At 47.8% G+C, this 24,902-nt stretch overlaps 1 protein-coding gene across 1 annotated transcript in view; it reads right to left on the bottom strand.

The window, feature by feature from the left end:
• The window catches only part of HUNK (hormonally up-regulated Neu-associated kinase), a 105,999-nt gene extending 85,473 nt beyond the window's left edge, over positions 1-20,526 (bottom strand). The window contains exon 1 of the mRNA XM_057697939.1: positions 20,266-20,526. Within this exon, the coding sequence (XP_057553922.1) occupies positions 20,266-20,526 (261 nt within the window). The remainder of the gene's footprint in view (positions 1-20,265) is intronic.
• Between the last annotated feature and the right edge of the window lie 4,376 nt (positions 20,527-24,902).

The raw sequence follows: 24,902 nt of genomic DNA, 5'->3' as shown, positions 1-24,902 counted from the left end.
CCTCCCCTCCTTCGCCTCTGAGGGTGCATCCTTCCGCCCAAACTTCAGCGCCTCACCCAAGTCAACCTAGCAGATGCACCCCAGGCTCTACAGGGTGCTATGGGTTGAAGTGTGCCCCCAAAACATGCATACTGACGTCCTAGAATGTGACCTTCGTTGAAATAAGGTCACTGCGGATGTAATTAGTTAAGATAAGGTCACTAGGGTGGGCCCTCATCCAACGACTGGCATCCTTATAAAATGGGGAAATCTGGACACAGTCGCACACCGGGAGAAGGCCGTGTGAAGGTCAGAGTCATGCTGCCACAAGCCAAGGAACTGCCAGAGCTGGGGGAGAGGCCTGGAGCGCATCCTTCTCGGAGGGAGCCTGGCCCTGAGGACACCTTCATTTTGGACTTCCGGCCTCCAGCACGGTGAGAACATCATTTCTGTTCTTCTAAGTCACCCAGTTCATGGTACTTTATTACACAGTCCCAGGAAAGGAATCCAAGACACTAGGGTTACCGGCACCTAGTCCGTCCTGAAACCTCTGGAAAATCCTTTCCAACCACTCCACATCTGGTCCATCAAGACGTTAAAAACAAACCACAAGAAACCAGCACTGACTTGGGATAAAGGCTTACTTCCAGAGTACGGATTAACTGAGGTCTCACACGGGGCTTGGCAGTCATGTCCGAAGGAAACCGTTGGACGGTGAGGAAGCCTCAGAAGTGTAGCCAGAGCCTCCACAGGAAGATCGTGATTCTCCCGAGCTGTCGCGTCCCACCGTGTGCGAAACATCAGGAGAGGCACAGAGGAGTCTTTCTTGGGAATCACTAAAACCTGGTTCTACCTAAATAATCCTACAAATTGATGAGGAAGTTCACAAATCCTCTCTCGTGTCCAAGATGTCACGTCGCGTGCGAGAGGTGCCAAGGGGAGGCGAGACACAGCAGCAGCAGGAGAAACTGCTTTGGGCCGGGCAGGTCAGGGCAGACTCCATGGCAGAAAGGGCATCTCAGTGGGGCTAGAAAGATGGGTCTGCGGGTGGCACCAGCAGGGAGCAAGGGCACACCACGGGCCCCCGCGAAGGACACTCCGAGGACAGAGAACCCACCTGATCTGAGTGAACACAAACGCTGGGGGGAGAGAAACCAAAACACAGCTCAGGGACTGAACACTGAGAACCCTGGATGCTGAGGATGGAATTTGGAATCCACTCTGCAGATGATAAGAAAACCAACCAACTGGGTTTTTTTTTTTTTTTTTAAGCTTTTTTTTCTTAAGTAGGGCCAGGGCATACAGTTGGTTTCTAGACAGTGAGGGTGGATTCTGGCCCTGAGGAACTGAGGATGCAGAGAAGGAACAAGGACTAAACCTGAATGCAGCCAAGAGACTGGTCAGTGAGTAATAAAATCAAACCACAACACGGAGCTACTCACAGGAGCTGCAAGTAACCCGGGAGGGGCTGAGGAAGCTGAGGGGAGAGGAGACACCAAGCCCCTGGGCAGCAGAAGCAGAGAAGGCAAAGAGGCGATCGGGGGTCATAGTGGTTAGTGCAGGAGACAGATGCGTTTGGGGTTGAACTGTGTCCGCTCAAAGAGATATGCTGAAATCCTAACTCTGAGGACCTTGGAGTGGGACCTTCTTCGGAAACAGGGTCATTGCAGATGTAATTACTTAAGGCGAACAAAGGTCCTACAGGAGTAGAAAGGGTCCCTCATCCAATGTGGCTTGTGGCCTCACGGGAAGAGAAGGGACACAGGGAGAACGCCCAGTGAAAACAGAGAGAGAGAGATGAAGTGATGAAACTACAAGCCAAGAAACACCGAAGCTTGCAGGCAAACCGGAAGCTGGGGTGGGGGGAGCAAGGAAAAACTCCCCTATGGTTTCACAGGGAGCCTGGCCCCGCAGACGCCTTGATTTCAGAATCCTCTGGTCTCCAGAGCCGTCAGACAACGAATTTCTGTTGTTTTAGGCCCCCTTGTTTGCGGTGCTTTGTTCCGGCGGGCCCGGGAAACCAATACAGAATGTGGAAACAGAAGATCTGAGGAGGGTTAGTTCATTGGCAAATCACAGCCAAGTCTAAAGTCATCTGCTCTGTAGCACCAAGTATGGAAGCAGCTCCCCCCACCCCGCCCCTCTCGCCGTCATACTCATATACCTATCAGAACCGTGGAAGAGGGAAATAACTTATAATCACTGAAACTGTTTCCACTATGACATCCATCATCAATGTTTGCAACATTAAGCCATAAAGGGGAGTAAGTTCACAAACGGTATCACTCAAGAGGCTCGCGATGAACTCTTTAAGCATACTGATTGGATGCTCTGTGGATATCAAAGGCTTTGCTTTCAAATTGGTCTCTTTGAGTATCAGCAGAAACTGCCTTTCCCCTAAACTTCCTGAACGAACTCATTACTCCGCACAGGGCTGATCTGACTTTAATCAGCCTCCGCCCCACCCCCACCCTGTCCCACCCCAGCCCACCGCAAAGTTCAACACTGGTCCTCCCCGAGGGTAGACCCAGAGACAGAGGAGAGGCCGCCAGAGTCTGGAAGAAAAGAGAGCTTGCAAAACACATGTTCTCTACACTCACCTTTTGCCCTAATAAAGCCACAAAATATAAAATATAAAGCTGGTCCCGATAGTAACCACGAAACACAAAACGGTTCCGCCAGGTGGGGATTCGCCGAGGGGCGCACGGGTGAACATCAAGGCTGAGAAATACTGAGCCCAGACTTGAGCTGGGAGCCCCGCAGGTGGGCAGGCTTCCACGGAAGGCGCAGAGGTGAGCAGCGCTGGGCAGTGTTTCTCAGATCCCCTCTTCTTACGAAGACACCAGTCCTACTGGACCAGGGCCCACCCACAGGACCTCATTTTACCGTAATTACCATAAGTCCCTATCTCCAAAAACAGCCACATTCTGAGGTCCTGGGAGTTAGGACTCCAACATGGGCTTTGGGATTGGGGTGGGGCGGGGGGGGAGGGGAAGATGGACAGACACAATTCAGCCCATACCAAAAACCCCAAGAGATGCAAGACTTGGGCCTCTGTGTAAGGATGCTCAGGACCACAGCGGCTCACAACCACTGCAAACACCAAGCACCAGCTTACAAGCCCTTTCAGGGGCAGAAGCCACACTGAGCAACTATATTAAAAAGGTCACTGATGCCCGGGCACCAATGAGGCATGGCCCACCCAGCTGCTCGTGATAAATCAAAAGTTACTTTCCTAATGTTGAAATTTTCCTCTGTCACACTGAGATGAATGAGCCTCTCAGATTACACACAGAGGAACCCAAAACCATCACGTTCCTTTCCCAGGAAAAACAACAACAAAAACCAACTCTGTTCAAAGACGTTTGCTTTTCATTGTCTCCACTTGCATGTAATTGTCACTGACCCTTTATTAAAGGGTCACACTATTTACCCATCCAAGGAAGGTATTGTGCAGAGGGGGCTGAGGTGCAATCAGCTCTCTGGGGGAATTTCTCTGTTCGGGTTCGTAGAGCAGGGTCTACGGGACCCCAGCTGAACAGCTGTTGCAGCTCTTAACACGCAGGAAGTCTGAGCCCTGGGCCTCTGCATCGGCTTAAATGATGACTCAGGAGACAGGGGGTCACAGGTCTTGAGGCTCCAGTGAAGGGCATTTCCCCAAGATATTAATGTTACACATGCCGGAGTAGTCTGTGTCTCCCAGACAGTGAGTAACACAAACACAACTGAATTCATTTCTCACCCACATGCTTCATCTTGCTTGTCTTTCTCTTATAGAGCAAAGCAACTCAGTGGATGTTTCCAGAGAGGAAACAGGACTGAAGAATTTTACTGGGGATTCCCTAAAACCCTAGGACTCTTCATCTGTCACTCTTTGAAGAAAGTTTTTTTTTTTTAATTTTATTGAACTGCAGTTGATTTATAAGGTTGTGTTAATTTCTGCTGTACAGCAAAGGGACTTGGTTATATACATATATATTCTTTTTCATATTCTTTTCCACTATGGTTTATCACAGGATATTGAATATTTAGTTCCCTGTGCTATACAGTAGGGTTTGAGGAAACATTTTCACTGTAATACCATGAGGTCTGTGTTTGTGGTTCATGGCTCAGTTCTGACTCTGGAACCCAGGTTTCCTGAGGGCAGATCTGATTCTTGTGCCTGTTCACAGTGCATTTTGTGCCTTACACACACAAAAAAACATCCATGGGAGGGGGGCTGTTTGGGACAGAAACTCAGATTCCACTTGCCTTGCCAACCCATGTGCCCTGGGGGCGCCAAGCACCATGGAGCTGCAGCCACCCATAGGGGGTGTCTTTTTCCAACTGGTCTACCAAAGGAGATGCCTTTTTCTAACCAGCCTCCCAGGGAAACACCCTTTTCTAACCAGTCTGTCTCGACTTACATGCCTTTTCTAATTTGTACAAAAGCCCGTACAAGATGCCAGCAGTTCTGCATAATGAAAGAAATCAATAAATGTTTGAATGAAAAAACACATGATCATCTCCAACGGCCAAGTAAAGATAAAGCTTTCTTTAAAAACCATTCACAACCGGGAAATTTATCCAGCCATGAGCGTTCTGACCTCACAGTACACCTAGCAAATGGCTTCAGATTAAGAAATAAATCTTTAAAAAGGACATTATGAAAATGGAAAGAATTTTCCATGAATGTAGAGGGAATGATTCAGAAGAGAGAGAAGTCATCAGCTATTTTCTCTTTTCCCTTCTATTTCTTCCTTTCCCTTCCCCTCGGCCTTGGATGACCTTCCCTTGTATAACAAAGTGATCTTAGACAGGCTATCTTCAAAAGTTGACATTTAGTACTTTAAACTCCAAAATTAGCTCTAATTCAAGAAGCATTCCTGTCCCACAGGCAACAGGAAACAATCGATATTCTATTCTCACATCATAGGACAACTGGCAACCAACTGTAGCTGAAAAAGTACAAGAATAAAGTTGCCTTTGAAGAGCGGGGGTAAGTTTGGGGGGCACTAAATGAACTGGAAACACGGGTATTTGGGCAGTAATAATCCAATAAACAATTCTCAGTCCAATCCTGGACTCTAAAGAGATTTTGGATCACGTTAGAAATAATGGGAACTTCTAGCAAAGAGCCAGTTAACAAATGTAGCTCCAAATCCCCAAAACCACAAGCACAGAAGAAATCAGAGCCCCTAAAGACAGAAAAATGTTTTACTGAGTGTTAAGGAAAAAGTTGGCTACCAAATTAAAACCATGGAGAACTAAGTTGTCTAATACATTTTTCTAAACCATAACCATCTGATAAATCCTGGGGAATCACCTATAAGTTGACTTTCTTCTAGTGTTAAAATGATTTTCTACTGTTAAAGGATGCTCAGTGCCAAAAAGGTGATGAGAAGGTCGGGGCAGTATGGATTCAATGATCAGACCGTCCAAGCACTATGGCACCAATTCGAGAAATGTCAGGGAAACACATAATATGTAGAAAGAGCAGAAAGGGAAAACCAGGAGGCAGAGAAGCCAGAAAGGCAGAGAGGATGGCGCCAGAGAGAAGAATATTCCCTAGGAGCCTGGGAAGATACAGGCAGAAGCAGGGAAGGAATGTCTGGAATGCAGACATCCAGGCCCCTGGGGAGTCCTGCAGACCTTCCTGGCCTCAGGGAGGTGTTGACTGCAGAGGTGAGACATGCGGCTCTAGTCTTACCTTCCCTTTACCCTTAAAATAAACTCCATCTTCCATGATGAACTGAGTAGGTGTCTGTTACTTGCTATCTGAAAGAGCCTAATTAATACAAATCTTTAAGGGTTAAATAGAAACGTGAAAATCTAACAGAAGAAAATAAACAGCTGCCATTTGTTCATGAACACAATATTGAATACATTTTCAGGCTAACTATATGCTTCACACATATATACACATACATATACATAAAATACACATGTATATATGTCTATTATACATACATGTGTATTTCATACACACATATATAATCAAATTTCCATTGCATTCCCATGAGATATTATTATCATCATTTTCAAATACCAAAACTGAAGCTTAGAGGATCTGAATACCTTGCACAAGATCACACACATACTAGGTAGCAGCAGAAAGGCCACAGGAACCCAAGGCTTTCAGCCCTTAAGCCTGGGCTTTAGTACATGACCCCATTAAGTTAAATCATGCAACAGGCTAGAAAATTCAATCAAAAATCCCTATCCAACACAAAGATTTTTCTGTAGATGACAATGAAGCAATGGCAAGACTCAACTGATAATTTATAAAGCAAAACCAACAACAAACCCTCTAGTTTACTTAAGCGTAAAAAATAAGAGAAAATTAAAAAGACTAAGTGGTTTAACTAGACAAAATATAAAATTTTATGTACCCCTACCCCTAAAAAAGAAGACATAAAATAAATCAAAAGCCAAATACCAATTGGGAGAAAATATCTGCAATATAGATAAAAAAGCTAATATCCTTAATACATAAAGAGTTGGTACAAATCAATAAGACAAACAGGAGAAAAATGGGGAAAATCATCAATAGTTAATAAAAGAGGAAACATTTTCAATGAAGTACACAAATTATGATAAGCCCTACTAATTACCAAAATAGGTTTTTTTTTTTTTATGTGTATGCATACGTATGTATATGTCTGTATCACACGTAACCAGCCCAAACACCTAAACCCAGTGATTATTGCTGGGTTGTATGATTACAGTGATTTTTACTTTCTTCTTTGTCTTTCTGTTTATTTTCCACAAGGAATCGGGGTGGGGGAAAGCAATTATGTTTAATTAATCACATTAAAAGGGATTTTTTAAATGCATCTAAAATAGAAGGGGAATATATAATGACACATGTTTAGTCAAGTGTGGTACCAAGTGGGAGAGTTGATGAAAACAGTATATGTAAGTAGTTGTACAAGAACAAAATACATGGCAATTAACAAATATTAGCCTAGGATTTATTCTGTTTAATTAAAACCTCAAATATTCTAGAATGTGCCTGTGACTAGATTAGCTTAAAAAATTCTAGGGACTTCTCTGGCAGTCCAGTAGTTAGGACTCCATTTTATATTAGATGATTTACATACATGTTTTAAATAAATATGCCCTGATGAAATCTGTAGGACATTATTCCACGTCTGATTATTGGAAAGAAACTCTTTGTTACTCTATGTGCTCTCAGGTGCTTTAATTTAACGGCTTCTATGATTAAAAAGCTCATTCTTGCTCTAGGAAAAAGCATCTCAGGGTACTGAATTGGGTAGGAGTACTACAGCCATAAAGAACCTTCCCTCCGGAGGGAAATTCAACTTTCATTATGTCAAATTGGGCTTGAAATTACAACTACTGCTCACAAATGTTAGTTTTTAATAGAATAAAATGTCATCCTGTGGGACTGACACTTTACAAACCTGAAGAAGTATTTTCAAAACAAGTTTTTTATTAGTATTATAAATGTAAATGTTCAACTGAGAACTGAGTCATCGACTAGTTTCTTTAATTAAATTTTTAACCTGGAATAAAGAATGTACTTAAAAAGCTTGACTTCTACATCAAAGCCTCAGTAACTCCACCGAAAGCCCAGATTACGTAAGTGATAACACTTATCTTTATCCATTTGGTTTCACTAAGGTAGGGCTCAGGTAACATGCTAGAATATTCTGATCCCAGACTTTACAGCCACTTTGCCTGAAGCTTCATATTCACCTGAGCATTTCCTCCTTCCGTTTGGCTCTAGTGTCACTTCTCAGCCCAAATGGGGACAGAGCAAAGGCTTAGAAAATTAGTCTAGCTCCAACCGTCTGCAAAATAAGCCAGGCAAAGGCACTGGGTGTTTTGCTCTGTTTTTAAAGAGGGTGGTCTAACAAGAAGACTCTTGGACACTGTTCCGTGAGCTACATAAGACGAGCATGTGCAGCTTCACCATCTGATTCAAAATCTTCTCTCCCTTTATCCAGATGTTCCTCCCTGCAGTACAAAAGAAAAGTACTAAAACTAAGACTGAACGCTAACCAGAGCCATTCAGAGTAACTACCAGGCCCCACCACTTCCTTTATTATGAAACTCTGCTACCAAAGTTATGTGTGTGTTTATATTTAGGTTGGTATTATGATTTTTACTTAATAGTATACACACACACACACACACACACACACACACACACACACACACCCCAGGCTCAAGCTCATCTCATTGTGAACTTGTAAAAGATAGCAGACCAGGACCTCTGCCCACACTTGGAGACTTGCAGCGCACTGTGAACTTAGCATGTTGGAGCCCAGGGGTGGGAAAAGGCCCCCTCACCACCCAGGACCACAAGTGGAGGTCACCATCCACAACAAGCATCCCAGTTATGCCCAGAGCTTTGGGTTTTGGTTCATTCATCGCTGATTCACGACCTGATTAACTGCTCTTTAATACTTTTATCTGAAAACCCTCAGTAGGATTCCAAACACTGATGTCTTTTGGGGTTCATCTGGTTTTGCCATTATCTGAGTTGCCCAAAATGCAGGACTTTAGACACTCTTGGGCACTCCGGATGGCTGGTCAATTGAGGCTGCAAAATCAGGACAACCGTCCTACTACAAAAGGCCATTGTAAGGAATAAATTCTATTCTGCAGCAAAGCATCTAGGATGTGACCTAGCGGATGGTATGCAATCCATAAATGTTAATTATTACTATCGTATCAGTATTAAGTCCTCGTGGTCAAAGCAAAGAACAAGCACTTAATCCTTTTCTGTTGGTTTTTGGTGATTCACAAGGTCACGAAAACCCCGCTCTGCTCCAGGCAGACAAAAGCATCACTGGGATTCGGACCTTCATCCCATCATCTGAAACAGAGATAGCAAGGCTCCCTGTGGGCAGCTGCTGCATCTCTCATTTGCTTTGTCCCTCAGAACCATGCTCTGTGCCCATGGAACCATCCATCACTGCTGTCCACCCTCCCGTGGGCTGTGCACGGAGCTCTGGCAAAGAGTAAGTCGTGACCAAGGGAGTATCCGTGAAACAACAGTATCCGAACAGAGTCAGAAAGATGGCCAGATACCTTACCAAAAAGCCAGAGGCAGGACGTAAGACAACAGAAACTCAACAGGAGATAAAAATGACAGAGCTACAACATCGCTAGTTACTAGAGAAATGCAAATCAGCACGATGAGGTACCACCTCACACTGGTCAGAAAGCCCATCGTTAAAAAGTCTACAAATAACAAATGCTGGAGAGGGTGTGGAGAAAAGGGAACCCTCCTACACTGTTGGTGGGAATGTAAGTTGGTGCAGCCACTGTGGAAAATAGTATGGAAGTTTCTCAGAAAACTAAAAATAGAGTTACCATATGATCCAGCAATCCCACTCCTGGGCATATATCCAGTCAAAACCATAATTCAAAAAGATACATGAACCCCTATGTTCATAGCAGCACTATTCACTATAGCCAAGACATGGAAACAACCTAAGTGTCCATTGACAGATGAATGGATAAAGGAGATGTGGTACATATATACAATCGAATACTGCTCAGCCATTAAAGAGAACGAAATGCCATTTGCAGCAACATGGATGCAACTAGAGATTATCAGACTAAGTGAAATAAGTCAGAAAGACAAAGACAAATACCATATGATATCATTTATAGGTGGAATATTTATATATGATATATGAGATATCAAATTTAAATATGACACAGATGAACCTATCTAAGAAACAGAAATAGAATCACAGACATAGAGAACAGACTGCTGGTTGCCAAGGGGGAGGGGGCTGGGGGAGAGATGGAGGGGGAGGTTGGAGTTAGCAGATGTCAGTTTTTATACCTAGAATGGATAAACAACAAGGTCCTACTGTATAACACAGAGAACTATATTCAAAATCCTATGACAAACGATAATGGAAAAGAATATAAAAAAAAGAATGTGTATATACGTATAACTGAATCACTCTGCCGTGCAGCAGAAACTAACACAACATTGTAAATCAACTATACTTCAAAAAAAAATGACAGCAATAACGCAAGGAAAGGGATGAGAGCAAATCCAATGGCTCAGAGAACGGGAGAGAGAAGCAAGCAGGTTTGCTAAATGTTTTGGCAGCAATTTGGCTAAGAGACTGATAAACTAAAAAAAAATTCGTAGTTAAAGAGACAGAATCCAAAGTTCCATACATCTCCATGGGAAACATCCAAAGAAATGTATGTTTGCAAATAGCAACGTCGCCCATCTGCTGCTGTGTCGGTACATTTTCTCAGGAAAGAGCTGAGGGTCTATTAAGAGTCCCGTGACATCGCAGAATATTTTTCTGTCTCTGGCTGTTCCCTCTGATACCTAGGTGACTTCCTTAACAAGTCCCTGCAGAAGGCACAGCTGTTCCAGGTCTGGGATTTTTCTCAAAGAGTGCCAGCTGGACTAGCTGTCCAATCTGCTCATGGCTCACACAGGCACACCCAGGAACTGCAAGGAAGTGAGAGAGACAGGGTTTCAAACCATCCCTGGCCAGGGAATTCCCTGGTGGTCCAGGGGTTAGGACTGCGTGCTACCACTGATGGAGCCCAGATTCGATCCCTGGTTGGGGAACTAAGATCCCGAAAGCCACGTGACGTGGCCAAAAAAAAACCAAAAACCAAACCAAAACAAAATCCATTCCAGCCAACTGGGATGCCGTCGTCCAGAACGCTGTCCTCATGGCCTGGGAAAATTAAAGCATTCTAGATCCATTCAAAGACTATGTACTGAGGCCCCTCTCTGTACCAGATACTATTCTAGCCGCCGAACATAGAGCAGTGATCCCTTCCTCATGGGGCTTACAGTCTAATGGGGAGAAAAATAATAAACATATGAACACAGAAATATATCTCATGGGGTCAGGAGATGTTATGGGTTGAACTGAGTCCCCCCAGAATTCATCTAAGTCCTCTCTTAGTCTGTTCAGGCTGCTATAACAAATACCATAGGCCAAAGAGCTTATAAATAACAGACACTTATTTCTCACAGTTCTGGAGGCTGGGAAGTCCAAGATCAAGGCAGATGTGGGGTCTGGTGAGGTCACTCTTCCTGATTCACAAACAGCCAACTTCTTGCTGTATCCTCACATGGCAGAATGAGCAAAAGAGCTTCCTAGGCTCTCTTTTTTAAGACCACAAATCCCATTCATGAAGGCTCTGCCTTTATGTCTAATCACCTCCCAAAGGCCCCACCTCCCAGTACCATCACACTGGGGATTAGTTTTTAATCTGTGAACTTGGAGGGGACACAAACATTCAGACTAACCCCCAGTACCTCAGAATGTGACCTTATTTGAGAATAATGATCTTGACAGAGATCATCAAGTGAGGTCATTAGGATGGACCCTAATCCAATATGACTGGTGTCCTCATAAAACGGGGAAATGTGGACACAGAGACAGACACGCACAGAGGGAAACAGTGTGAAAAGACAAAGGAAGAAGAAAGCCATCCACAAACCGAGGAGAGGGGCCTGGAGCAGATCCTGCCCTCACAGCCCTCAGGAGGAATCAACGCTGCCAACACCTTGACTTTGGGGTCTGGCCGCCAGAACTGTGTGGCAATAAGTCTCTGCTGTTTAAGCTGCCCAGTGTGTGGTACTTTGTTACAGCAGCTCTAGCAAACTAATACAGGTGGTGAGAAGTGCTTTGAGGAACGACAAAGCAGGGTGAGGGGGTAGAGAGGGACAGGGGACAAGGGCAATAGAGAGGGTCATCAGAGTGAGGCCATGCTGAGCTCCAGGATGCCAAACAGGCCCAGTTGTTCACTCTACCAGTACCAACCCCCAGAGGGCTTCCTGGGTGGACAAAATAGCCCCAAAGGATCCCAGCCATATTTTTACACATGTATTTACACTTGACTCAGTGCATTTTATGTCCAAGTTAAGCGGCAGCTTCTTAAAAGGTTTTCATTTCCCTTGATATTCCCTCTTCCTCTTTCTTCTCAACCACCCACCATAAACTGTATCTATCACCTTTCCCATGAAGAAACAACAGGACATGATTCAAAGTTGTCCTAGCAAGAGTCAAGGTCTTCCAAACATCTGTCTATACTCTATCATGCCCTTTCCCTGTGATCCAGGCATAGCGGGAATCAGGAAGGCAGAAATTAGGCGTGCCAAACCAAGGTTATGGTCATAGAACCACCTGCTTAGCCTGAGTATAATCTGCAATTTAAGTCTAATTAGCACAGATCCTAACACACCAAGGTGATCCAAATCCTCATCCCAAAACACGAACCTCCATTCAGACAGGATTGCTGACAGGGATGGGAAATGAAGCAGTGGCTCTTAATATTCGGGGGGTAAATATTCCTTTTAGAATCTGATGAAGTCATGGATCCTCACCCCAGAAATTTAATTATACACATACAAATTTATAGGGGTCCATGGAACCACAAAGCTCCTCTACAGCCCCTCGCTAATTAGTAGAATCCAGGGAAATAACCTCTGAAATGGCGAGGACCACCAAGAAACAAAGACAAAGAATAAACAGGGAGCAAGCAAGGTGGAGGAGGCTTCAAAATATATCACTGAAAAAGGACTGATTGCCTTAATATATAAAAAGTGGCTACAGGTCAATAAGAAACAGACAAAAAACACAAGGGAAGATGGTGAATGGACATGAATAATTAACAGAAATGAAATGCAAATTGTTGTTGGACATCTGAAATATGTTCAACTCACAAGTATGATCAACTACACATAACAAAAGATACCATGCTTAAAAAAAAAAGATACCATGTTTAATCTGCTAGATTGGCAAAGATTAAAAAGTTGGAGAATACCTTATATTGATAAAGATGTGGAAAGATACATACCAGGTTGATGGAAGTATAAACTAGGACCACCCCTATGGCAGGCAATTTGGCAATATTCATCCACAGTTAAAACAGTCATACCCTTGGGAATTCCCTGGCGGTCCAGTGGTTAGGACTCAGCGCTTTCACTGCTGGGGCCTGGGTTCAATCCCTGGTCAGGGAATTAGGATGTCGAAAGCCACACGGTGTGGCCAAAAAGAAAAAAGCAAAAACACAGTCATATCCTTTCGCCTAAGACTAAGAATTTATCCCTCAGATATACTTGAAACATTTACAAGATGACACATAGGTACAGATATTTACTGCCACACAATTTGGGAATAAGAAAAAATTATATACACTCTAAATGTCCATTCTTTAATTGTGCTTAATTCCTTAAGTAATGTCCATTGACTTGCTCATCAAGGAATGGCTGAGTAAATATGGTACCTCCGTACAATGAATACTATGCAGTAATTAAAAAGAATAAAGCAATTCTGTAGTAATTCAGGGGAATGATGTTCAAGACATATTGTTAAGTGAAAAAAGCAAGATACTGAATGTTTATAGTATAAAATTATATCTATACATTTATAAACATATGCATACAGAGTATCAAAAGTATGTACACTTGTATGCAGATAGCGTATGCCTGGAAGGATACACACGAACCTAGAAGCAGGGTTGCCTTTTAGGGGAGGAAGCCATCTCTGAGGTACACAGGTGAAGGCAGAATTACCTCTCACTGCATCCCCTCTCAAAACCTTTCCATTTAAGACTGTGTGCCTGTATTTCCTATTCCAAACTTCAACCAAATGAATCTTAACACACGCACACACACACACAAGTGATTAAAAACCAGAAAGAATCCAGTAATTAGAAACTGCATAGCTGGGTAGGGCAGAGCCGGTTTGGTGGAGGTGAAGGTGGTAAGAGGACGTTAGGAGATGGCTCCCACCCGAGCAATCCTTTCGTCACCTGAATGTCCCAAATCGTGACTCTATTTGACAACAATCCAATTTCCCACAATTCAGGAGTGATGGGGCAGGGAGGATCTCTCCCACTCTCTCTGATTAGACACACTGGTCGACAAGGTAGCTCAACTCTGTTGGGCACACAGTCCTCAAGAGAAAACACATGAAAGTACCCCAAAGGTATCCACAAACCCAACAGAGAGCCCTGATCATCCTGAGTGAAAAGAAACATGAGGCCAGAATATTCCCAGGATGCTCCGTGTTGGGAACTAGCCTCTGCAGGCTGTTCCCTCATTTCAGGGGCAGGAGGCAGGTGGGGCGGGAAACTGACGGCTTGTTTATGGAACCGGCATGGACTCAGATCAAGACCTTGGGTTCTGGCCTGTCTCCCCCCGTAAGCAGTGGACACCTAGTCGTGCTGCCCGCTTCCCTTCCTGGGCTAAGAACTTCCTCCCAGCTGCTGACCTCTACTGCAAACTCGCCCCGGGAACTGCCCACAGCAAGTGTCCAAGGACACGTCTCCTACCCAGGGCAGCCCCCACTCAATGACGGGCCCGGGGTCCAAAGGTATAAAGGCCCAGTCCCCTTGCCCCAACCTGGACACCTCAGTAGATATAAAGATATAGAGCCCCAGCTTGGACGTCTCGGCTCCAGAGTGCAGCATGGCACGGGCTGGTGGCTTCAGCGGGGACTGCACCAGCGCCCAGCTTCTGCCTCTGCCCCATGCTGCCTCGCCCCTCCCCCGGCTCACCTCCCCTCACAGGTGTTGGTCCTGAGTATATACCCTAAGACCACATTCCCCTCCTTCCCAAGGTCTGCTTCCCAGGTAATCACCTGCAACACAATTCCCACAGTGTAAGAAGGTGTTGTTGGTTGCACTGTGTCCCTTGAAAAGATGGGTTCACATCCCAGCCCCCTGGGACCTGTGAATGGGGCCTTATGGGAAATGGGGTCTTTGCGGATGTCATCAAGGTAAATTCCTACTAGATTAGGGCCGACCCTAAATCCAACGGCTAGTGTCCTTATAAAGAGAGAGAGATTTGGAGACAGAGAGGACACACAGGGGAAAGAAGGCCATGTGAAGGCAGAGGCAAGCCAAGGGATGCCAGGGATGGCCAGCAAACACCAGAAGCTGCAAGAGGCGTGGAAGGATCCTCCCCTAGAGCTTTGGAGGTTCTGCCAACACCTTGATTTTGGACTTCTGGCTTCCAGAAGTCTAAGAGAATAAATTTCTGTTGTTTTAAGCCACCTAGTTTGTGGTCATTTGTTAGGGCAGCCCTAGCGATAGAGAAGAGAAGATCAGAGGGAAAATCTACCCAGGGTGTACCTCCACATAGTCAATACAGGTAAGGATACCAGTGAGTTGGTTTTCACCTGTCCAGGGTCGATTCTAGCACCTAAGGAGAAAAGGAATGGAAGATCCTGAATACGCCATAAAGCGCTATACCACTGAGCTGGTATTCAGGAGAAAGGGGAGGCAACAGCTCTGTCTACCTTTGTAGAAGTATCTGCCTCCTCGGGTACCATTCAGGCCCCGTGGTTCACCCCTTTCCTGCTGGTCATCCTACCAGCCAGCAGCATCTCATCAGAGAGTGTGAAATTCAGTTCAGGTCAGCACTTGAAAGTGGCCAGGGCCCAGGCCAAGCGGAGGAATAGGTTTCACCAGTTTGCTAAAAATAAGGCTCAGGGATTATCTACAGCTTCCAATTAGCAAGAGAGCAGGTCGCTCCGTTACCATGAATAATCAAGATGGGGTGTATATCCCCAGGTAAGTGATACTTCACACCCAAACCACCTTCCCATAGAGGACACCCAGCCTGCTCGTCTCTCTCTGGGCAGACACAGCTGCCACTCCCCACACATCCTGGGAAGACAACCCCTGGGATGGATAATTGCCACCTGGCACTGGAACAGCCACCAGCGAGCGGACCACTGTCGTTGAGCCCAGCCTGTGCCCGTGACTCCACACCCGCAGAGAAAATTTCAGGTTGTGTGCCTCTTCGTGGGCACCGTTCAGCACTGTTGTGTGGACTCAAAGTGCCCTTTGAAGTCCATGGGACCTGGGTATCAATGGACACTGAGAAGCAAGGCCTAGGTGCCAATTTCCATCATTCACAAGGACTTCAAAAAGATGAGGCAGGGCAGGAAGTTCAAAAAGACTGTGCCCACGAATGGCAGCATGCAGTCTCAGAAATTATAGGCACTGCCTTGTCACACGCGACACACTGAGCAGGTGCTTTGACCCAGTGCCTCTCGCTTGCCAAGAAATCCCTGCTGAGGATTAATAGGAATTTTCAGTTCCCTAAGCATTTCTTCTGCCTCAGAGCTATTACCCCTACATTTCTAGCACTTAAAAAAAAAATGCAGGATTTAGCACCTGTTTGTTTCCGAAATACTTGCTAAAAACAGACCTGCCAAAAGGCCACCTCTAAAATTAGTCATATTTCCTGCTCCGAAAAACATAGTAAATTGTATTTTTAGTAACTCCTTCACTCCAGGTATCTGGTACTGTCATGCTTGAGGCATAATTATTGGCAACTTACTGAGCAGGCAACCCTTATTTTTAGCCCCAAAATAGCTCCAATGAAAGTGATAAACGGGCTTTTTTTTTTTTAAACCAAGGGTTAGAACAAGATATTTCAACATCTTAACCAATCATTTTATGTACCTAACTTTGTCTCTCAGAGAGACTTAATCACAAAAAAAGTAATCGTGGCATCAACTATTTCCCGCTTTTTGCAGCTTTGCCTGCCTGTGGAATCTGCTCTACACCTGGGATATACCTATGCTCTTCTAAGACTCTCCAACCATATTTTTTCATTTTTTAAATGTAATAACCTATCAAGTGCCAGAGACGATGTATTTCATAGGTATGGGGGACCAATACAGAGGCCGCAAGCACACCTCTTCCTGGGTCTTTCAAAGTTATCACTTAATACTCCTGCAAAGCTACTCTGCTCTTTGTCTCAAAGCCACTGAGAATCCTTTGCAAAGCCTGATTTTGTGATCATTTTTCCTCGTCTAATCATCAACTTAGTGAAAGAGAGACTGAGAACGTGCTGGTTAAGAGTGTCACATGATCAGGTGAATGATTTATTTTTAAAGCCACATTAACGGAGGTTGCAGCAACTCAAAGCTACAGGAGGACAAAATTAGATCTCACCCTTTCTTTTCAAGCGGTAAAAGGGCCGACTGGATTCAAAAAAAAAAAAAAAAATTACTGTCCTACAGGCAGTGGTGGGAAAAGGAGCCTCTTGATAAGGCTGAATGAAAGTCAGGAAAAAGCAGTTCCTTTTGTCAGACAGACTCAGACAGTAATTCCCAGTGAGCTATGAGGATGGCACCCAAAGCTTTTTGGAAACGTGCACCAAGTTAAAACATAACGTGTGTGTGCGCGCGCGCGCGCGCGCACACACACACACCCCCTAAGCCAGCAGTACTCTGGATTTTGGCATAAATCACCCAACACAACGTGCAGTTTGAGAGTGCAACTGCCTCCTCTTCTTCCCTTTCTCCATCACCCTTTGCAGATTCTTCATGAACCGATGCCTCAGGACAGGCTGCCCTGTATCCTTCTACCCAGGGGGGGCATGGGGAGACACATCTATTTCTTAGTACAGCCTTCATGACTTCATTCCCCTCCCGCTGTGGCCTGTGCCCTTTCACAAAGAAAGGAAAGAAGAAAAGTGAAGTGCTTTCCCCACAAAGTATGCACCTCCCCAAAGGGGTAGTTATTGAGGGGAGAGCCCCTCGTGGGACACTTCTGGAGCACTCACATCACCCACTCTGGGGATACTTCTTTTCCCTTCCTCCGGATCCTGTCACCTCAAGGTCTCCCCTTGCTTGGCTCATGGGAGTAACCCCTCTCTGGGTGAAAACCCTCTTTAATAGGTCACCTTTTAAAGAGACCTGGACGCTGCAAATAGTGTGAGGTTGACTTTACCTTTGTTTCGGTCTTAGTAAGACATTATCCAGAACATGAGTGGGGCTAGGGACTCATCAACTCAGCAATCCTCCCCAGGCGGAGTCGTGCACACACACACACACACAAACACACACACACACACATTTTAATGTCTATAATCTGCCAAACCCAAATCTATTAGTTAAGCATTAAGGTGTTGGATCTGGGAGATAAAATCTATGAATGACACCCACTGTTTCTTTGAAGCTGGCCATTAAGTGAACTAAAATCCAGATTTCTCACAATACTTGCACTCCCGGAGCGTGGGGCACATGAGAGAAATCTCCCAACCTCTTCCTCCACCCTAAGAACCACCCTCCTGAACTAGATCCAATCAATTAGTCCAGTGAGATAATTTTACATCCAATTAATTGTTCCTCCCTTTGCGGAGAGGAAGTGAGATGCATCACTTATGACAGACAGGAGGAGATAAGCAGGCATGAGCACCTAAGGGTGCAGAGGGATCCTCACTGGACCCCACCGGGGCAAGAATTCCCCACATCCCAGGGTGCCTGCAGGCCCAGCACAGAGCTCCAGAACCCAAGCATCTGGCTAGGGACTGAGCTCTGAGTGCTTCCTCGGGCAGTTCAGCCAAAGCTAACAGCCTGATGTTATGGAGCAAAAATGCACCGGTGAGGAGCCAGAACTCCAGCACAGCCCAGGAAAGTGGAAGGCGGCCCAAAGCAGCTGAGCAGCAGGGCAGAGGAAGTAAGCACGTTCCTAAGGGTGCGTATTATGCTGTCAGCATAACGCTTCGTCTCTTTTTGCTAACTTTCAAAAGGAAAGATATACAACCAGACTGAATCCCATACATTTGGAATGAAAATAAAGTTCCACCCCCCTCCCCCCCCACACACACACACCCCCACCGTGCCAGGCAAGGAGAAGTGAGCGCACAGTACTTTGCGAGCTGGGGCCTCAGGCATCCCTGCACCCTGACGGGATGTCTAAGTTCCCAGTCCACTGCGAACCCATGAGTAAAGGGTGCTGCGCTCCCTTTGGACTAGAATGTTTGGAGTTTTTTATTTTTTTCTTCCTTTTCTTCTTTGAAGAGTTACTCAATTCAGTGAGTTCATCCTGAACACTCCCCTTTTGCATGGAAATTCGAGCAAGAGGCACTTTTAAAACTAGTCACTCTAACCCTACTTACCCAAAACAAAGCGGCTGCAGAAAAAGGACAGGTGACAAGGGTGATGGAGACCTGCACTCAAATGTAAGGGGCTCCAGGACACACTGGGGAACCGAGGAGGGAGATTAAAGCCAGGCAAGTCTGGGGACGGGAGAGCAGGGCAGCTCGCCCTGTGATCAGAGGTCCCACAGCAGAGCACTGCCAGGAACTCCCAGGCTGGGCAGAGGATCCCAGGACAGAGGGTAGAAAGGCAGGTAGGAAGCCTGGCGCTTCCGCATCCCACCCACACATGTGAATGGGCCACAAAAAGGGGCTACCACCCGACCTGTGCTGAGCAAGCCCCAGTCTGGGGGGAGGCTTGATTCTGAGATGATCTTGAGATTGGGGCAGCCCCAGCCTGAAATAGCTCCAAGCTTAGGGTAACTCCCAGGCTGGGGCAGCCTCCCGGCTTGAGCCTCAACTCCAAAGTAAGTCATCACATCATGGGTTTCTTCTCACAGATCTAAGTTACAACTTAGGTCTAGCGGAGCCTTGCCTGGCACGGGTTCACACACCGCTAACTTCTCACGAGGCTGGAGGGGGTGCCCCGGCAGGTGTCTGGGGGTCTTCCGTTGCTTTCCCCTCTTCTAGAAAGATTAGAAGGTGTCTCCTAACCCCTGAAGGCTGGGGGTATCAGTGTGTAGCCGAGCATCTGCCCGGAGCAAGATCCTTCCTGCAGCTCCCACCCCAGCGGCTGGAGCGAGGAGGGAAGGAGGGGGTGGAATGCTTGGGGGTGGGGTGGGGGGGTGATGTCGAGATGCGGGGGGGTGGGGGGGGAGCGGCGTGTGAAAACCCATCTGTGAACACGCAAAACTTCCCCTGGCTGCCCCAGCCCACAAGTGGGAATGTCCCTGGTGTCTCGGCCTTCCCCCATCTCCTCCCCAGAGCCCAGGAGGGGGATCAGACTCTAAGTCCCCCAAGGGCTGGCTAATCGGCTCTCCCACCCTCAACATAAGGGCGCACGCACTCCAGTCCAGCTTCCAGCCTGTCCACGATCTGCCGGCCCTACCGTACCCGAGAGCAGGGTCCCCCTCCACCCGCCTCACCCAACCCCCCCCCCCCCGTTGCTGGTGTCCGCCAGGCGGCGCCCTTCGAGGAGCAAAAAGGCAGCGGACGGCTTCACGGAGAAACCAGCCGCCACCCCCCCGCCCCGAGGAAAGTGACCCCAGATCGCCCCTCGGGAAAGGCCGGTAACCGGCCGCAAGGGCCTGGGCGCGCGCTTGGCTCGACCCCGCTTTCAGCCCGAGAGGAAAGGCAGGCGGAGGGGGAGGCGCCCGGCCGGGGGTCCGCAGCCGGACTCGCAGCGCAGGGCTCTGCGCAGGGTCCCCGCTGCCCCTCCCGCCCCGATCCTCCAACCCGAGGGCCAGGGGCCAGCGCCCCGGGGGGCTCACCTTCTCTCCGGTCAGCACGTGCAGCCCCTCGCGCACCTTGGCGAAGGAGCCCTCGCCCAGCTTCCTGCTGCCGATGAGGTAGTTGCCCACGCGCTTGTGGTGCTGGAAGTCGCGGAGCCGCTCGCGGGGCACGCCGCTCACCCAGGCCGGCAGGAAACTTCCCTCGCAGGCCGCCGCCGGTCTGGCCGCGTCCTCGGCGCCGCCGCCGCCCCCGGGCGCCGCCGGCTCGCCCAGGAGCCCGTCCCCCGCCGCCGCCGGCATCGCGCTCGCCCGCGGCCCGCGCCGCTCCGGCTCGGCTCCCGCGCTCGCCGCTCCTCCTCCTCCTCGTCCGGCTCCCCCGGCTCCTCCCGCCGCCGCCCCGGGCCCGGCCCCGCCCGGCCCGCTGCTCCCGCGCCCCGGGCCGCCGCCGAGCGCCGCGCGCAGACAATAGCGACCGCCCGGGCCACCGGGACCGGGGGCCCGCCCCCAAGAAGTTCTTCTTAGGAGGATCGCCCGGGCCCCTTTCGGGACCCCGAGACCCCGCCCCGGGTCCCGTCCGGGCGGCTAGTGACAGTCGCCCCGCTCGGGTGCCCGGGAAGCGCGCGGGCTGTGCAGGGGCGGCGGGGGGTGCGGTCCGGTGCCGGTCCCGGAGCCCGGGCGCCTCGGCAGCCTCCGCTCTCGCCGCCGCCGGCTGGCCCGCAAGGGCTCGAGTCCGGTTCGCTGGCTCCTAGCGGCGCGCCGGGCGGCCGCTCCCGCCCGAGAGCAGCGCGCGGCGGGCTGCAGGCGCCCTCTGGAAGGCAGCAGAAGAAAGCCCCATTCAGTTTGAATTTGCAGAAATTTAATCCGCTCGCGGGCGGCGGGAACAGATGCGAGCTCCACTCCGCAGCCTGTGCACTTTCAAATCCCTTGTAGCCCCTCCTTCCCCGCGCGCAACAGCCAAACTCGACCCTCGCTGGAGAGGGGAGGGCCCTGCGAGGGGAGCGGCGGAGTGGGCGGCGGAGCCACCTGAGCGCCAGACAGGGGGACCCCGCGTGGCCTCCGAGACGCGCGCTCCCGGACCGCCCAGGGCGGGCCGCCTCCGGCTGCGCCTCTCGCCCGGATTCTGGGCTCAGGTTTTCTGGACCTTTCGGAGAAGAAATCCCCCACTACCAGCCGCACCCACCCGGGGCAAGAGGAAGGGAGGGAGGCGCTCTCAAACCCGGTGGACTGTGGGTTAGGTGCCCGGTGTCTGGCACACAGTAGTAACCTCTGGACCCTGGATGGATGGATAGATGAATGGGTGGAAGGAAGGATGGAGAGGTGGCGGGGCGTCTGCCCGGGCTCACAGCAAACGGGAACGCTGTATTGGAGGAGGAGCAGCCGCAACAATAATAGTAGCAGCAGCAACGTAGGAAGCAGGGCATTTGCTGCCTCTGCTTGTAGGTTTGCACCTTCTCTGCTCTCCATTGAAATGATGCCGGCGATTGCAGGATGCGGTGGACCAGCGCTCCCTGCTCCTGGAGGCTTTTGTTCTGTGCGCGCCCTGACTCTGCTCATCTCTCGTAAACAAGTGCAGCTGCCCTGACGACTGTGATCTTCTCCAGGATCCCCCACGTCTTCTCAAACCAAAAATGAGGAATCTCGTGGCAGGGATGTGGGGGGTGGGGGATGGGGGGAGGGGAGGCGTTTACAAAATGCTACCTGTTGAGCAGCCAGATAAAAGGCGCCAGCGTTTAATGCATACTTTACCCCTGATATTACAGCATCAGAGTTCAAAGGCAGGATTCGGTCCTAACCAAGTTCGTTTCATTACTGACTCCTCGGTAAACAATTATGGCAAGATCCACGTCAATGCTCCGAGATTGGGGTGGGGCAGGATGAGGAGGGTTGCACAGCAGTCGTTAATCTAGTGTCTTGGAGTCTTTCTGACCCATCTGAAAAGTGACCCAGAGAAACGCGTATTTTAGGTAGATCTAATTTTAAACATGCTATGATCAACTACTCACGTGTTATGACCGAGGTCGTGTTTTCCATTGGTCTTCTCATTGTTCCCTTTTCTCAATATTAAAAATACACTTTCAAATGTTTTTCTTGCTGTGCTTAAGGAGCTTTTTTTTTTTTTACCACCACCCCCATAATTTCTGCGAGGCCAATCTAATCGCTGTAATGTCTCCCATTCAACAATCAAATGTTAGGACAATGGAGGTGGCGGGGAGCAGAGAAGGGGGCTGTATGACCAGCACAGTGCCTGCAAAGTGAATGTTTAACAAACATTTCATGGATGAGGAATATGGAGTTCATTTTGGGATCAAAACCATTCTGCACCTTCTTTCAGAAAAGGTTTTAGCGTTTCCCCAATTAATAGCGTATGTATTAATAGCGTATGAATTTCTTTAAATTTTTGGATAATTAGCTCTGTATGAAAGTTTAGAAATTACTTTATTATAGTGTAAGGTAAATGTCAGAGACAGTTCATCAAACTATCTTTATGGCCTTAAAAAAAAAAAGGCTAGCTGATTCAGGCACAGAAAATGTGGAAGAGGTTTATAATGAAGTAGAGATTTTCTTTCCTTTTAATTATCCTCTCGGGGTGGAGGTCAGGAAAGGGGTGAAGAAGGGAGAAAATCCAGGCCCATTAATTCCTTTTCAAGCCTGATGCCTGGGTTTGATTCAAGTTCACTGCTAATTCCATCAGCTGGGATAGATGCCAAAGAGAAGTCCAAATCCTACCCTTCCTGGGCTTAGTAACTGCTTTTTGAACCACATGTCCTGTTCTCTGATATGGCCTTGTTTAATAAGGAATAACCCCAGAAATTCCTTTATGTAGGAAAAATTTGTACACAAAACAATGGATGGCCCTCATATTAGATATGCAGAAAACATCTGGTTGAAAAGCATAGTCCAGCACTGAAGATTCTCTACAAATTATCCCAAACTATATGTCTTATCCTCCTGTGGGATCTCCCTGAGCACTATACTTCAGCTGTCTTTATCCAGCATGGGGCTTCCTCACCTCTGCACCTTTGCCTCCGCCACACCCATGCCCCGTCTACTGCCTCTGACCCATTTCTATCCAGCACAGACATTCCCTTCCCCATAAAGCCTTCTGCAATCAATGAGCTGCAGGAGGCTGATCACTCCTCCTTCTCTCTTACTCGATGTCACTCATTCTTCTTAACTCCTATATCACTTCCTGTGAATCTTTCTTCTCTTTCAGACTCACCAAGAATGGGAGCTGCCTTGTTTTATATTCTATTTGCCCTAGGCACCTAGCACAGTGCCTGAGACATGGTCATCGTTCCATATATATTTGCTACATAAATGAAAGAAATCTTTCGCAGATTCTCAAATGAGTGGAACTTCATCACTCCAGACAGCAAGATCCCCTCTGTCCTGGGGGAAGACATTTCTAATAACTTTCTAAAAGCGTTTGCAGTTATATTGTCTGTTGCCTATGGGCGGTCAACAAATATAATTGTTCGTCTTGTCAAAGATGGGCCATTCTCTTAACTTGGATGCGTTAACCCTTTATAAAACATTACCAATTACAGTGGGCTGGAAAGCCGTGAAAAGCTTTCTCAGTTGACTTGTACCAGCTGCTTCCTTCCTCCCCGTCTCCTTCTCCATCTCCTCCCTCCATATGGCTGAGAAACGGTCTATGTGCTCCCACAGAACGCCAGCTAGGAGACCCAGCTGGAAGCAGTCAAAGACAATTAGAAGTAATCAGGCTGGCACAGCCAGGAAATGAAAGTTGGCTGGAGGGGTTTAGGCTGGCAGAAGCTGGCTGGTGACTGGAGAAGGAAAGGAGAGCAAAGCAAAGAGAGCAGGCACGAAGAAACTTTGCCTGGAAGACATTCTGTAAACTCTACATGTTAATTTTCCCCACACAAAGCTTCCAGGCAATTGCAGAGGCAGGACTTGAACTCATGTCCCCAAAGTTCACGTCCACTGTTCTCTTTTCACAGCGCCCAGCTGTCAAATGTGCACGATGCACAGGCTGAGGAAGGCGGGGTCCCTCTGTCACAAACTGGGGTATGGAGGCGGCCTGGGCTGGCACTGGAGAGCAGGCAGCGTGCAACACCCCACAGGGAAGTCCTTCTCTGAAAATGAATCGTGACTCACCACCTCCCTGTGCCTCAGTCTCCTCCATCTGTAAAACTGGGATATTAAGGAAGCGTGATGATTAAATGAGGTGATGCACACAAAGATTCAGCCCAGTACCTGGCCCTTAGCACCACGTGATGAATTTTAGCTCTCACTCCTTCAATCAATACTGTGATCATCACAACACTGGGAGAAGTCATTCAAGAATGCCCCGAAATTCCACAAACAAAACTGCCCTTATTCCTGAGGAATCCAAAGCATTTTCTCCAGGCTGGATCACTTCCCTGAATCCAGAGTCCTGTGACCAACCCTCTTCTCCACTAGGCTGTCTGAAAGGACCTCAGACTTAAACTGGGCTCAACACACACACACACACACACACACACACCCCACCCCACTCCTATTCTAGGGCTTCACCCAATTCACCACCAAATCTAAGAGTCATCCTTTGCTTCCTCTCCTTCCTGAGCCTCGTATCCAATCCCTCAGCAAATGCTGTGGGTTCTACTTTCACAACACACCCACATGTGACCATGGCTTGTCACACTCACTTCTGTCACCCTCTTCAAGCTACC

The sequence above is a fragment of the Hippopotamus amphibius genome, chromosome 10 (assembly GCF_030028045.1).
Source record: "Hippopotamus amphibius kiboko isolate mHipAmp2 chromosome 10, mHipAmp2.hap2, whole genome shotgun sequence".
Classification (NCBI taxonomy): domain Eukaryota; kingdom Metazoa; phylum Chordata; class Mammalia; order Artiodactyla; family Hippopotamidae; genus Hippopotamus; species Hippopotamus amphibius.
This window is presented reverse-complemented; position numbering and strand designations above follow the sequence as displayed.